At 43.4% G+C, this 15,946-nt stretch overlaps 1 protein-coding gene across 1 annotated transcript in view; it reads right to left on the bottom strand.

The window, feature by feature from the left end:
* The window catches only part of LOC110517634 (ferroxidase HEPHL1), a 62,151-nt gene extending 49,760 nt beyond the window's left edge, over positions 1-12,391 (bottom strand). The window contains exon 1 of the mRNA XM_036967792.1: positions 12,001-12,391. Coding sequence (XP_036823687.1) covers positions 12,001-12,173 — 173 coding nt within the window. The 5' untranslated portion in view covers positions 12,174-12,391. The remainder of the gene's footprint in view (positions 1-12,000) is intronic.
* Positions 12,392-15,946: the final 3,555 nt, after the last annotated feature.

Genomic DNA, 15,946 nt, shown 5'->3' with positions numbered 1-15,946 from the left:
TCATCCTGGAATATACAAGGCCAGAGGTCATCTGCCTTTGGCCTAAAGATCAGGAACCCAGATTTCATCAAAGATATCGGAAATACAGACTTTGTCAACGGACAAGAAACATGGTATAGAGGAGACAGACTCACTGTTAGCCCTCTAGGTTACAGAGAGCTGTACTAGTCTGTGGTGACCTTAATAACAGAAGTGGTCAAGAACCTGACACCCTCAGCAACTTAGTAAGAGTGCCGACAGATACGCCAGCTCTGCTTCAAGCTCCTGAGCAACTTTTCAGGATTTAGGTTTTTGTGTGTTATTTATTACATTTTTAGCACAGTTTAAAAAAAAATGTGTATAACATACAGCCTGAAATAACTTTTGGATACCAGCGAGGTGGTAACTTGCCAGCATTAAGAGCAGGAATACAACTTTCCCGAATGGGATCCTTCGTTTGTACCTCCCAGGGCAATTTAATTATCTTATTCCAAATTCTGCTCCAAAACACAAAACACCCCCGACGGAGAAGAGATAATCGGAGTGGACTTCTACTTCTTGGACTTCCACCGCTTCCAAGTATATTGCTCACTAATGTTTAGTCTCTGGACAATAAAGTAGATGAGCTCAGGGCGAGGATCTCCTTTCAGAGAGACATCAGGGACTGTAACATCTTTTTGACGGAATCATTCCTCTCTCCAGATATACTTTCACCATCCATTCAGTCAGCGGGAGTTCTCTGTCCATCGCGCTGACACCACTACTCTCCAGATCTGACCCATCACACCACTACTCTCCAGATCTGACCCATCACACCACTACTCTCCAGATCTGACCCATCACACCACTACTCTCCAGATCTGACCCATCACACCACTACTCTCCAGATCTGACCCATCACACCACTACTCTCCAGATCTGACCCATCACACCACTACTCTCCAGATCTGACCCATCACACCACTAGGCTCCAGATCTGACCCATCACACCACTACTCTCCAGATCTGACCCATCACACCACTACTCTCCAGATCTGACCCATCACACCACTACTCTCCAGATCTGACCCATCACACCACTACTCTCCAGATCTGACCCATCACACCACTACTCTCCAGATCTGACCCATCACACCACTACTCTCCAGATCTGACCCATCACACCACTACTCTCCAGATCTGACCCATCACACCACTACTCTCCAGATCTGACCCATCACACCACTACTCTCCAGATCTGACCCATCACCTCACTACTCTCCAGATCTGACCCATCACACCACTACTCTCCAGATCTGACCCATCACACCAGATCTGACCCATCACACCACTAGGCTCCAGATCTGACCCATCCCACCACTAGGCTCCAGATCTGACCCATCACACCACTACTCTCCAGATCTGACCCATCACCTCACTACTCTCCAGATCTGACCCATCACACCACTACCCTCCAGATCTGACCCATCACACCACTAGGCTCCAGATCTGACCCATCACACCACTACTCCCAGATCTGACCCATCACACCACTAGGCTCCAGATCTGACCCATCACACCACTACTCTCCAGATCTGACCCATCATTCCACTACTCTCCAGATCTGACCCATCACACCACTGTTCCAGATCTGACCCATCACACCACTAGGCTCCAGATCTGACCCATCACACCACTACTCTCCAGATCTGACCCATCACACCACTACTCTCCAGATCTGACCCATCACACCACTAGGCTCCAGATCTGACCCATCACACCACTACTCTCCAGATCTGACCCATCACACCAGATCTGACCCATCACACCACTAGGCTCCAGATCTGACCCATCACACCACTACTCTCCAGATCTGACCCATCACACCACTACTCTCCAGATCTGACCCATCACACCAGATCTGACCCATCACACCAGATCTGACCCATCGCACCACTAGGCTCCAGATCTGACCAGTCACACCACTACTCTCCAGATCTGACCCATCACACCAGATCTGACCCATCACACCAGATCTGACCCATCACACCACTAGGCTCCAGATCTGACCCATCACACCACTACTCTCCAGATCTGACCCATCACACCACTAGGCTCCAGATCTGACCCATCACACCACTACTCTCCAGATCTGACCCATCACACCACTACTCTCCAGATCTGACCCATCACACCACTACTCTCCAGATCTGACCCATCACACCACTACTCTCCAGATCTTTATTTATTTATTTATTTTACCTTTATTTAACCAGGTAGGCAAGTTGAGAACAAGTTCTCATTTACAATTGCGACCTGGCCAAGATAAAGCAAAGCAGTTCGACAGATACAACAACACAGAGTTACACATGGAGTAAAACAAACATACAGTCAATAATAAAGTATAAACAAGTCTATATACAATGTGAGCAAATGAGGTGAGAAGGGAGGTAAAGGCAAAAAAGGCCTTGGTGGCAAGGTAAATACAATATAGCAAGTAAAACACTGGAATGGTAGTTTTGCAATGGAAGAATGTGCAAAGTAGAAATAAAAATAATGGGGTGCAAAGGAGCAAAATAAATAAATAAATTAAATACAGTTGGGAAAGAGGTAGTTGATAGGGCTAAATTATAGGTGGGCTATGTACAGGTGCAGTAATCTGTGAGCTGCTCTGACAGTTGGTGCTTAAAGCTAGTGAGGGAGATAAGTGTTTCCAGTTTCAGAGATTTTTGTAGTTCGTTCCAGTCATTGGCAGCAGAGAACTGGAAAGAGAGGCGGCCAAAGAAAGAATTGGTTTTGGGGGTGACTAGAGAGATATACCTGCTGGAGCGTGTGCTACAGGTGGGAGATGCTATGGTGACCAGCGAGCTGAGATAAGGGGGGCCTTTACCTAGCAGGGTCTTGTAGATGACATGGAGCCAGTGGGTTTGGCGACGAGTATGAAGCGAGGGCCAGCCAACGAGAGCGTACAGGTCGCAATGGTGGGTATTATATGGGGCTTTGGTGACAAAACGGATTGCACTGTGATAGACTGCATCCAATTTGTTGAGTAGGGTATTGGAGGCTATTTTGTAAATTACATCGCCAAAGTCGAGGATTGGTAGGATGGTCAGTTTTACAAGGGTATGTTTGGCAGCATGAGTGAAGGATGCTTTGTTGCGAAATAGGAAGCCAATTCTAGATTTAACTTTGGATTGGAGATGTTTGATATGGGTCTGGAAGGAGAGTTTACAGTCTAACCAGACACCTAAGTATTTGTAGTTGTCCACGTATTCTAAGTCAGAGCCGTCCAGAGTAGTGATGTTGGACAGGCGGGTAGGTGCAGGTAGCGATCGGTTGAAGAGCATGCATTTAGTTTTACTTGTATTTAAGAGCAATTGGAGGCCACGGAAGGAGAGTTGTATGGCATTGAAGCTTGCCTGGAGGGTTGTTAACACAGTGTCCAAAGAAGGGCCGGAAGTATACAGAATGGTGTCGTCTGCGTAGAGGTGGATCAGAGACTCACCAGCAGCAAGAGCGACCTCATTGATGTATACAGAGAAGAGAGTCGGTCCAAGAATTGAACCCTGTGGCACCCCCATAGAGACTGCCAGAGGTCCGGACAACAGACCCTCCGATTTGACACACTGAACTCTATCAGAGAAGTAGTTGGTGAACCAGGCGAGGCAATCATTTGAGAAACCAAGGCTGTTGAGTCTGCCGATGAGGATGTGGTGATTGACAGAGTCGAAAGCCTTGGCCAGATCAATGAATACGGCTGCACAGTAATGTTTCTTATCGATGGCGGTTAAGATATCGTTTAGGACCTTGAGCGTGGCTGAGGTGCACCCATGACCAGCTCTGAAACCAGATTGCATAGCAGAGAAGGTATGGTGAGATTCAAAATGGTCGGTAATCTGTTTGTTGACTTGGCTTTCGAAGACCTTAGAAAGGCATGGTAGGATAGATATAGGTCTGTAGCAGTTTGGGTCAAGAGTGTCCCCCCCTTTGAAGAGGGGGATGACCGCAGCTGCTTTCCAATCCTTGGGAATCTCAGACGACACGAAAGAGAGGTTGAACAGGCTAGTAATAGGGGTGGCAACAATTTCGGCAGATAATTTTAGAAAGAAAGGGTCCAGATTGTCTAGCCCGGGTGATTTGTAGGGGTCCAGATTTTGCAGCTCTTTCAGAACATCAGCTGAATGGATTTGGGAGAAGGAGAAATGGGGAAGGCTTGGGCGAGTTGCTGTTGGGGGTGCAGTGCTGTTGACAGGGGTAGGAGTAGCCAGGTGCAAAGCATGGCCAGCAGTAGAAAAATGCTTATTGAAATTTTCAATTATGGTGGATTTATCAGTGGTGACAGTGTTTCCTATCTTCAGTGCAGTGGGCAGCTGGGAGGAGGTGTTCTTATTCTCCATGGACTTTACAGTGTCCCAGAACTTTTTTGAGTTAGTGTTGCAAGAAGCAAATTTCTGCTTGAAAAAGCTAGCCTTGGCTTTTCTAACTGCCTGTGTATAATGGTTTCTAGCTTCCCTGAACAGCTGCATATCACGGGGGCTGTTCGATGCTAATGCAGAACGCCATAGGATGTTTTTGTGTTGGTTAAGGGCAGTCAGGTCTGGGGAGAACCAAGGGCTATATCTGTTCCTGGTTCTAAATTTCTTGAATGGGGCATGTTTATTTAAGATGGTTAGGAAGGCATTTTTAAAAAATATCCAGGCATCCTCTACTGACGGGATGAGGTCAATATCCTTCCAGGATACCCCGGCCAGGTCGATTAGAAAGGCCTGCTCGCTGAAGTGTTTCAGGGAGCGTTTTACAGTGATGAGAGGAGGTCGTTTGACCGCTGACCCATTACGGATGCAGGCAATGAGGCAGTGATCGCTGAGATCTTGGTTGAAGACAGCAGAGGTGTATTTAGAGGGGAAGTTGGTTAGGATGATATCTATGAGGGTGCCCATGTTTAAGGCTTTGGGGAGGTACCTGGTAGGTTCATTGATAATTTGTGTGAGATTGAGGGCATCAAGTTTAGATTGTAGGATGGCTGGGGTGTTAAGCATGTTCCAGTTTAGGTCGCCTAGCAGCACGAGCTCTGAAGATAGATGGGGGGCAATCAGTTCACATATGGTGTCCAGAGCACAGCTGGGGGCAGAGGGTGGTCTATAGCAGGCGGCAACGGTGAGAGACTTGTTTTTAGAGAGGTGGATTTTTAAAAGTAGAAGTTCAAATTGTTTGGGTACAGACCTGGATAGTAGGACAGAACTCTGCAGGCTATCTTTGCAGTAGATTGCAACACCGCCCCCTTTGGCAGTTCTATCTTGTCTGAAAATGTTGTAGTTTGGAATTAAAATGTCTGAATTTTTTGGTGGTCTTCCTAAGCCAGGATTCAGACACAGCTAGAACATCCGGGTTGGCAGAGTGTGCTAAAGCAGTGAATAGAACAAACTTAGGGAGGAGGCTTCTAATGTTAACATGCATGAAACCAAGGCTATTACGGTTACAGAAGTCGTCAAAAGAGAGCGCCTGGGGAATAGGAGTGGAGCTAGGCACTGCAGGGCATGGATTCACCTCTACATCGCCAGAGGAACATAGGAGGAGTAGAATAAGGGTGCGACTAAAAGCAATAAGAATTGGTCGTCTAGAACGTCTGGAACAGAGAGTAAAAGGAGGTTTCTGGGGGCGATAAAATAGCATCAAGGTATAATGTACAGACAAAGGTAAGGTAGGATGTGAATACAGTGGAGGTAAACCTAGGTATTGAGTGATGAAGAGAGAGATATTGTCTCTAGAAACATCATTGAAACCAGGAGATGTCATTGCATGTGTGGGTGGTGGAACTAATAGGTTGGATAAGGTATAGTGAGCAGGACTAGAGGCTCTACAGTGAAATAAGCCAATAAACACTAACCAGAACAGCAATGGACAAGACATATTGACATTAAGGAGAGGCATGCTTAGTCGAGTGATCAAAAGGGTCCAGTGAGTGGAGAGGTTGGTTGAGGGTCACGGCGATTTAGACAGCTAGCCAAGCCAACCGGTAGCAAGCTAGCATAGGATGGAGTCTGTTGTTAGCCACCTCTTGCGTTCGGTCAGTAGATTAGTGGGGTTCCGTGAGGTAGAGGGGATTAATCCAAATCACACAACAACAACAAAAATAAGAACAATAGATATAGTTATAGAGGCCCGAGAAGAAAACATAATAATAATAAAAATAAATAAATTGTCCGATTGTCTATTCAGATAGCAGCCGGTAAGACAGCTAACGGTTAGCGGGCCGCAGATGGGCGTTCAGGTAACGTCGCAACAGAGGAGCCAGCCGGATCTCCTTCAGGTAGATAACGTCGGCAGTCCAGTTGTGAAGGCCCGGTGGGGCTCCGCGTAGGCAGTGAAACGGGTCCGGATAGGTGACTGCAGCCCAGGAGTGAATGATGGAACTCAGGAGTGATTGACGGAGCTGGCTAGCACCGGAACAATCGATGTTTGCTCCGGAATCGACGAAAGCCGACTGTCACACGGATAGCAGCTAGCTAGCTGTGAGATCCGGGTATGAATGTCCAGAGAGCAGTTGAAATCCAGGGACATGGAGAGAAAAATTGGTCCGGTATGTTCCGTTCCGAGCCGCGCTGCGCCGTACAAAACTGGCGATAGATTTTCGAGCTAAAGGATAGCTGATGACCACAAACCGTGGTTAGCTGAATACTAACGATTTGCCAGTAAAGAAGCTAACTAGCTTCTGGATTAGCTTCTGGGCTAGCTCCTGGCTAGCTTCTGGCTAGTTTCTGGCTAGCTTATTGGAGTTTCTGGCTAGCTTCTTGGAGGATTACAGATCTGAGGTAAATAATAATTTTTTATAAATATAAATTGGTGAGGCTGGTTGCAGGAGAGTGTTTAGAAGATGAGTTGATGGAAAATAAAAATAAAATGTATGTGAAAAAAGTTGTAAATATATATATATATACAGGACACGACAAGACGAGGACAAAAGACGTCTGAACTGCTATGCGATCTTGGAGAAAAAGATCTGACCCATCACACCAGATCTGACCCATCACACCAGATCTGACCCATCACACCACTAGGCTCCAGATCTGACCCATCACACCACTACTCTCCAGATCTGACCCATCACACCACTAGGCTCCAGATCTGACCCATCACACCACTAGGCTCCAGATCTGACCCATCACACCACTACTCTCCAGATCTGACCCATCACACCACTACTCTCCAGATCTGACCCATCACACCACTACTCTCCAGATCTGACCCATCACACCACTACTCTCCAGATCTGACCCATCACACCACTACTCTCCAGATCTGACCCATCACACCACTACTCTCCAGATCTGACCCATCACACCACTACTCTCCAGATCTGACCCATCACACCACTACTCTCCAGATCTGACCCATCACACCACTACTCTCCAGATCTGACCCATCACACCACTACTCTCCAGATCACTTTCTGCGCTCGGAGGTCGTCGATGAGGATGTACCCCATCACACAATTGTATTAATCATTGATCAAATAAAACAAGGGGCCTTTCATATACTCCCAGTACTTCTATGCATGTAATATCTGTGTTAATAGATGAATAGACATGTCTGTAAACATTACACATCCGTAATGTCTGTGTTAATAGATAAATAGACATGTCTGTAAACATTACACATCCGTAATGTCTGTGGGTGAATTATGAATTATGAGGATGTGTGAAAAATGGTGATGTAGATTTGTTTTAAACGTAAGAATATGTTGCAGATGAACTTTCATCGGTGACTATGGAAACAAATAGACGTAATGAACAATGTTTTCAATATCCATCTTTATCCTCTGCAATACTTTTTACAGTACACTCTTAGAAAAAAAAGGTGCTATTGAGAACCTAAAAGGGTTATTCAGCTATCCCCATAGGAGAACCCTTGGAAGAACCCTGTGGCGTTCCAAGTAGAAACCTTTTTGGGGTTCTGTGTAGCACCCTTTCCACAGAGGATTCTACATGGAAACAAAAAGGCTTCTACGTGGAATCAAAAACTCTTCTCTCTGGATCCAAAATGGGCTCTTCTATGCTCCTACTTGCACATCCTCATCTGCACATCTATCACTCCAGTGTAAATTGCTCAATTGTAATTACTTCACCACTATTGGCCTATTTATTGCCTTACCTCCTTAATACATTTGCACACACTGTATATACAGTGCCTTGCGAAAGTATTCAGCCCCCTTGAACTTTGCGACCTTTTGCCACATTTCAGGCTTCAAACATAAAGATATAAAACTGTATTTTTTTGTGAAGAATCAACAACAAGTGGGACACAATCATGAAGTGGAACGACATTTATTGGATATTTCAAACTTTTTTAACAAATCAAAAACAGAAAAATTGGGCGTGCAAAATTATTCAGCCCCCTTAAGTTAATACTTTGTAGCGCCACCTTTTGCTGCGATTACAGCTGTAAGTCGCTTGGGGTATGTCTCTATCAGTTTTGCACATCGAGAGACCAAATTTTTTTCCCATTCCTCCTTGCAAAACAGCTCGAGCTCAGTGAGGTTGGATGGAGAGCATTTGTGAACAGCAGTTTTCAGTTCTTTCCACAGATTCTCGATTGGATTTAGGTCTGGACTTTGACTTGGCCATTCTAACACCTGGATATGTTTATTTTTGAACCATTCCATTGTAGATTTTGCTTTATGTTTTGGATCATTGTCTTGTTGGAAGACAAATCTCTGTCCCAGTCTCAGGTCTTTTGCAGACTCCATCAGGTTTTCTTCCAGAATGGTCCTGTATTTGGCTCCATCCATCTTCCCATCAATTTTAACCATCTTCCCTGTCCCTGCTAAAGAAAAGCAGGCCCAAACCATGATGCTGCCACCACCATGTTTGACAGTGGGGATGTTGTGTTCAGGGTGATGAGCTGTGTTGCTTTTACGCCAAACATAACGTTTTGCATTGTTGCCAAAAAGTTCAATTTTGGTTTCATCTGACCAGAGCACCTTCTTCCACATGTTTGGTGTGTCTCCCAGGTGGCTTGTGGCAAACTTTAAACGACACTTTTTATGGATATCTTTAAGAAATGGCTTTCTTCTTGCCACTCTTCCATAAAGGCCAGATTTGTGCAATATACGACTGATTGTTGTCCTATGGACAGAGTCTCCCACCTCAGCTGTAGATCTCTGCAGTTCATCCAGTGATCATGGGCCTCTTGGCTGCATCTCTGATCAGTCTTCTCCTTGTATGAGCTGAAAGTTTAGAGGGACGGCCAGGTCTTGGTAGATTTGCAGTGGTCTGATACTCCTTCCATTTCAATATTATCGCTTGCACAGTGCTCCTTGGGATGTTTAAAGCTTGGGAAATATTTTTGTATCCAAATCCGGCTTTAAACTTCTTCACAACAGTATCTCGGACCTGCCTGGTGTGTTCCTTGTTCTTCATGATGCTCTCTGCGCTTTTAACGGACCTCTGAGACTATCACAGTGCAGGTGCATTTATACGGAGACTTGATTACACACAGGTGGATTGTATTTATCATCATTAGTCATTTAGGTCAACATTGGATCATTCAGAGATCCTCACTGAACTTCTGGAGAGAGTTTGCTGCACTGAAAGTAAAGGGGCTGAATAATTTTGCACGCCCAATTTTTCAGTTTTTGATTTGTTAAAAAAGTTTGAAATATCCAATAAATGTCGTTCCACTTCATGATTGTGTCCCACTTGTTGTTGATTCTTCACAAAAAAACACAGTTTTATATCTTTATGTTTGAAGCCTGAAATGTGGCAAAAGGTCGCAAAGTTCAAGGGGGCCGAATACTTTCGCAAGGCACTGTAGATGTTTCTATTGTGTTATTGACTGTACGCTTGTTTATTCCATGTGTAACTCTTGTGTTGTTGTTTGTGTTGCACTGCTTTGCTTTATCTTGGCCATGTCGCAGTTGTAAATGAGAACTTGTTCTCAACTGGCCTACCTGGTAAAATAAAGGGGAAATAAAAAATACAATTCTATGGGGATACCTGAAGAACCCTTTACTCTGAGAGTGTAGGTAATAATCTGTAGTCGGGTGGTCATTAGCAGGTTATGATGAGGTCTTAACTATGACCAGTAGGATACACAATATAACACATTATATAGAGGCAGTAGTGTAAAGTACTTGTAAAAAACACTTTAAAGTACTGCTTAAGTAGTTTTTTTCAGTATCTGTACTTTACAATTTATATTTTTGACAATTTTTACTTTTAATTCGCTACATTACTCAATAAAATATTGTACTTTTTACTCCGTACATTTTCCCTGACACCCAAAAGTACTCGTTACATTTTGAATGCTTGAAGGCTGTAGAGAGGTAACACCATCATAGTGTTTAGAGTCTGTAGAGAGGTAACACCATCATAGTGTTTAGAGGCTGTAGAGAGGAAACACCATCATAGTGTTTAGAGGCTGTAGAGAGGTAACACCATCATAGTGTTTAGAGGCTGTAGAGAGGAAACACCATCATAGTGTTTAGAGGCTGTAGAGAGGAAACACCATCATCGTGTTTAGAGGCTGTAGAGGAAACACCATCATAGTGTTTAGAGGCTGTAGAGAGGAAACACCATCATAGTGTTTAGAGGCTGTAGAGAGGTAACACCATCATAGTGTTTAGAGGCTGTAGAGGAAACACCATCATAGTGTTTAGAGGCTGTAGAGAGGTAACACCATCATAGTGTTTAGAGGCTGTAGAGGAAACACCATCATAGTGTTTAGAGGCTGTAGAGAGGAAACACCATCATAGTGTTTAGAGGCTGTAGAGAGGTAACACCATCATAGTGTTTAGAGGCTGTAGAGAGGTAACACCATCATAGTGTTTAGAGGCTGTAGAGAGGAAACACCATCATAGTGTTTAGAGGCTGTAGAGAGGAAACACCATCATAGTGTTTAGAAGCTAGAGAGGAAACACCATCATAGTGTTTAGAGGCTGTAGAGAGGAAACACCATCATAGTGTTTAGAGGCTGTAGAGAGGTAACACCATCATAGTGTTTAGAGGCTGTAGAGAGGTAACACCATCATAGTGTTTAGAAGCTAGAGAGGAAACACCATCATAGTGTTTAGAGGCTGTAGAGGAAACACCATCATTGTGTTTAGAGGCTGTAGAGGAAACACCATCATAGTGTTTAGAGGCTGTAGAGGAAACACCATCATTGTGTTTAGAGGCTGTAGAGGAAACACCATCATTGTGTTTAGAGGCTGTAGAGGAAACACCATCATTGTGTTTAGAGGCTGTAGAGGAAACACCATCATTGTGTTTAGAGGCTGTAGAGGAAACACCATCATAGTGTTTAGAGGCTGTAGAGATGTAACGCCATCATAGTGTTTAGAGGCTGTAGAGGAAACACCACCTAAAGAGAAGGAATGTTCATCTACACTAAACACAAGTCAAAACAACCATTTCCTGTTGTGCTCCCAGTTCCTGGCAAGGTGAGTAAGTGCTGTTACAACACACATGTGATGTTTTCAAACGTCTCAGGATGATGTGTTTCAATACTCCAGCAACGTTCATGTTGCTAATTCACGTTGGTGACAGATCAGTTGCCATGAGTTGTTGGTGTTACCGAGCACTTAATTTTAACATTGAAATAAATAACATGTTTAATTGGTTTCGGGGGCACCGACATACATATATATATTAGATAAACATTACAGACATTTTGCTGAGACAAGAGGCGCCATTTCAGTTACAATCTGTATTTTAAAATATTTGCCATCATTAGCAGAAAGAACTGAGAGGCCCTTATCAATCCCTCACGCGACTAGCGAGCGGGGCGACGTCACCGCACCCCACAGCACCCGGGACCCGAAACGCAGTTCAAGGAGATGAAACTAGATGATCGCTTTTCGTATGAACACTGCAAAACATTGGTCAAACTCTGCATGTGTTATGGTGACGTGAAAATAGCAATGAACTTTCTTCACCCTGTATTCGTCTTCATGCATTTAGGATATCTTCACACCATAAGAGTAGGTAAACAAATAACACAACAAAAATGTAAACAAACAACACAGCATGTCAAAACTGAACTCACTCATCGTCCGCTATTTGTTTCCCGTTGATGAGGTTCATGCCAGTCGGAGCGTAGTCCCAGTTGATCTCTTTGATTCCCACGTAATACACCCTCTCCCGTCCCCGTGCTTGTCCCCCCGGCAGCCCAGCGAGCAGCAGCAGCAGTCCCGGGAACAGTGTCCTAAAGCCGAACATCGCTACTGCTTCTGTCCCGTTAGTTGAGCGGGGCTTTTGGTGTGGTCTAGTGGTGTGTGCGTGGTTGGGATTGCTGGATCAAGTGTTCGAGAGGGAGAGACAGAGAGGAAACGTCCACATGAGCGGAGAGCCGGGAAACACAGACACAGATATGAGACTCCGCTTGGGAAAGAGAACAGTCCCGCTATTCAGCTGAGTGTGTGTGTGTGACTCTGGCGCCGGAGCCCTCTCTGTCTGATAGGCTACGGGACCTTGGCGGCCAGTCTGGTCTCATAGATTAGACGTAACATAGTAATTAAATCCGGGTCTGAATTTACTATGATATGTTAGGTTTGGTACATAAAACAGAAGTTTACGTTGTGTATTATTTATTTTACCACCACTAAACAGTTGAAATCCAGAATCTAAAAACGTCAAACATGAGGAAGTGGATTGCTGCAAATGTTTTACTTTTAAACTCGGACAAAACAGAGATGCTAGTTTCTAGGTCTCTAGACAAAAAGAGATCTTCTGTTGGATCTGACAATTAATCTTGATGGTTGTACAGTCGTCTCAAATAAAACTGTGAAGGACCTCGGCGTTACTCCGGACCCTGATCTCTCTTTTGACGAACATATCAAGACTGTTTCAAGGACAGCTTTTTTCCATCTTCGTAACATTGAACAAAAAACGTAAACTAGTTTAAAAATTATGCAGAAAAAAGGGGGGGGGGTTGACTCTCCCTTTTGCTATTTTTGACTCTCCCTCTCTCTCTTTCTCTACCACACCTGCTGTCTCGACCTCTGAATGCTCGGCCAACTGACATTTACTCCTGAGATGCCTGTTGCTCTACAACCACTGTGATTATTATTTATTATTATTATTTGACCCTGCTGGTTGATTGTTTTGAACTGTTTTAAAGTCACCAATAATCGAGAGGTGGAAATCCCTGAGAGGTTTCCTTCCTCGCCGGCAACTAAGTTAGGAAGGACACCTGTATCTTTGTAGTGACTGGGTGTATTGATACACCATCCAAAGTGTAATGAATAACATCACCATGTTCAAAGGGATATTCAATGTCTACTCTTTTTTTGACCCATCTACCAATAGGTGCCCTTCTTTGTGAGTCATTGGAAAACCTCCCTGGTCTTTGTGGTTGAATCTGTCTTTGAAATTCACTGCTCGACTGATACAATTACAGATAATTGAATGTGTGTGTGCAGAGGTGAGGTAGTTATTCAAAAATCATGTTAAACACTATTATTGCACACAGAGTCCATGCAACTTATTTTATTACTTAATAACCATTTTTTCACTCCTGAACTTATTTCGGCTTGCTATAACAAGGGGGTTGAATACTTATTGAATCAAGACATTTCAGCTTTATAGTTCCACTTTGAAAGTATGCGGTATTGTGTGTAGGCCAGTGACACAAAATCTAAATTGAATCCATTTTAAATTCAGGCTTTAACAGAACAAAATGTGGAAAAAATGTATTTCTGAAGGCACTGTAAGTGCTAAACTGTTTGCTGACTGTACACTGTACTGCATGATTGTAGTGGGGTTACTAATGCATTAGTTATATTAGATATGTTGACTAGGACATTACTTTAATTAATATGGTGACAACGATGTAAGCTGTGTGTAGCGGTTATGATGTGAAGGCTTGGCTTGGATTTTTTTTTGTTGCCTGGTCATACAAAGCAAAGAGAAAAGGAACATGTGAGAGGAGGAAATCACGTAGATACAAGAATGAATTATACAACAAGAAAAAGTGATCATGCTGTTTGTATGTGGCTGCTATGAAAGTGAACTGTGTTTGTGTGTGATCAGGATAGAATAGTAATAGAAACTCTCGATTGCAACTGTTGGTCTAAATCACTGTCACCTTGATTTCAAAAAAAAAAAATGTATCTCGCCCTGTGTGCACCTACGTTGTAAACTTCCATTCATACGCTAGTTTGTAGCAACATCATGATGAATATAGGGAAAATTAGAGTATCATGTAGTAACCTAAACCTATCCCTGTTAAGTTGAGCTGGGTGTCCCTGTTAAGTTGAGCTGGGTGTCCCTGTTAAGTTGAGCTGGGTGTCCCTGTTCAGTTGAGCTGGGTGTCCCTGTTAAGTTGAGCTGGGTGTCCCTGTTCAGTTGAGCTGGGTGTCCCTGTTCAGTTGAGCTGGGTGTCCCTGTTCAGTTGAGCTGGGTGTCCCTGTTCAGTTGAGCTGGGTGTCCCTGTTCAGTTGAGCTGGGTGTCCCTGTTCAGTTGAGCTGGGTGAATGGAATATGAATGACAGTCATCCAATATGTAAAATAAATCATGCCTCTGTATTGAAAATAGGAGAAAACAACGCTTCTCCCTGTATAGGATTTTGGTTAAATTGTTTACATGCATGCGGCACAACCTCTGTTTTAAAACCCTTGGACACAGTCTACCATTCAGCAATACGTTTTAACACATTTTAGGACTCATCATTGTGGGATGGAAGAAGAGAGCTGTGTTCCCTTTTAGTTCATTTACAAAGCAATCTGACAGAAACTCACTTCATTCATTAAGTTAAGAATCATAGTTAACCAGATTGTCTGGTCAATTAAACCACAGTTTCTCTCAAATAAAATGATGATTAAAAGCATCACTTGTCCCATTCTTCTCAGTTACGATGCCAGAGTCCAGATAGGCAGGGACAAATATGAATTTGTTCTTCTTCAATACATTTAATGTTTTCCAAAGTTTAGATCACCAGCAGAGTCAGATAGAGATTAAAAAGTAGCTTGATTTCGTTTTCTTATTGCACATCTGTTTCTCTATAGTCTGAAAGATTGCGAGTCCACTACAGAGTCAGTTTTCTTTGCTTTGCATGACAGAGAGGGAAAGAGGAAGGAGACACTCTCAGAAAGGACCTTGTATTCCCATGTAAGGTTTCAACTTTGTGGACTCTGTCAAATTTTAACTTTTCAAAACTATTAAAATATAAATCGATCCCTAAGATTCATTGGGGGCAATGTAAAATGGACTTTGCCTTGCAGGCTTTATTTATCACCTATGCCTGACAATAAAAACAGTGGCCTGAAACTCATAGTGTACAGGCCACATCAGGCCCCCAAGAAACATTATGCTGGCTGGCAAACTGATGTGCAATTCCTATTGGATTCCAGCCAGATATCTATCGTTTAGATTGTTTATTCACCCGCAACCTGCATTCAAATCAAATCAAACTTTATTGGTCACGTGTACAGTTCAGCAGATCTTATAGCGGGTGCAGTGAAATGTATTATGTTACTAACTCATAACAGCGCAGTAAAATATCAAACAAATAATACAAAAATAAATCAAGAAATGTCCGAGCGAATCTAATTAACAACCCAAATAGCACTGTAACAAGTAATCCAAATCTACTCCAGATGAATTTACACCAAGATGTACGCTGAACAAAAATATAAACGCAACATGCGACAAATTCAAAGATTTTACTGAATTACAGTTCATGTGAGGAAATCAGTCAGTTGAAATAAATTCAGTAATTCATCATCCCTAATCTATGGATTTCACATGACTGGGAATACATTCATTAGGCCCTAATCTATGGATTTCACATGACTGCCCGTATAAATCAGCCCGTAGAAACCAGCCCATAGAAACCAGCCCATATAAATCAGCCCATATAAATCAGCCCATATAAATCAGCCCGTAGAAATCAGCCCGTAGAAACCAGCCCATATAAATCAGCCCATATAAATCAGCCCATATAAACCAGCCCATAGAAACCAGCCCGTAGAAACCAGCCCATATAAATCAG

This window comes from Oncorhynchus mykiss, chromosome Y (genome assembly GCF_013265735.2).
Source record: "Oncorhynchus mykiss isolate Arlee chromosome Y, USDA_OmykA_1.1, whole genome shotgun sequence".
NCBI classification, from domain to species: domain Eukaryota; kingdom Metazoa; phylum Chordata; class Actinopteri; order Salmoniformes; family Salmonidae; genus Oncorhynchus; species Oncorhynchus mykiss.
The sequence above is the reverse complement of the archived record's forward strand: the minus strand, read 5'-3'. Positions and strand labels throughout refer to the sequence as shown.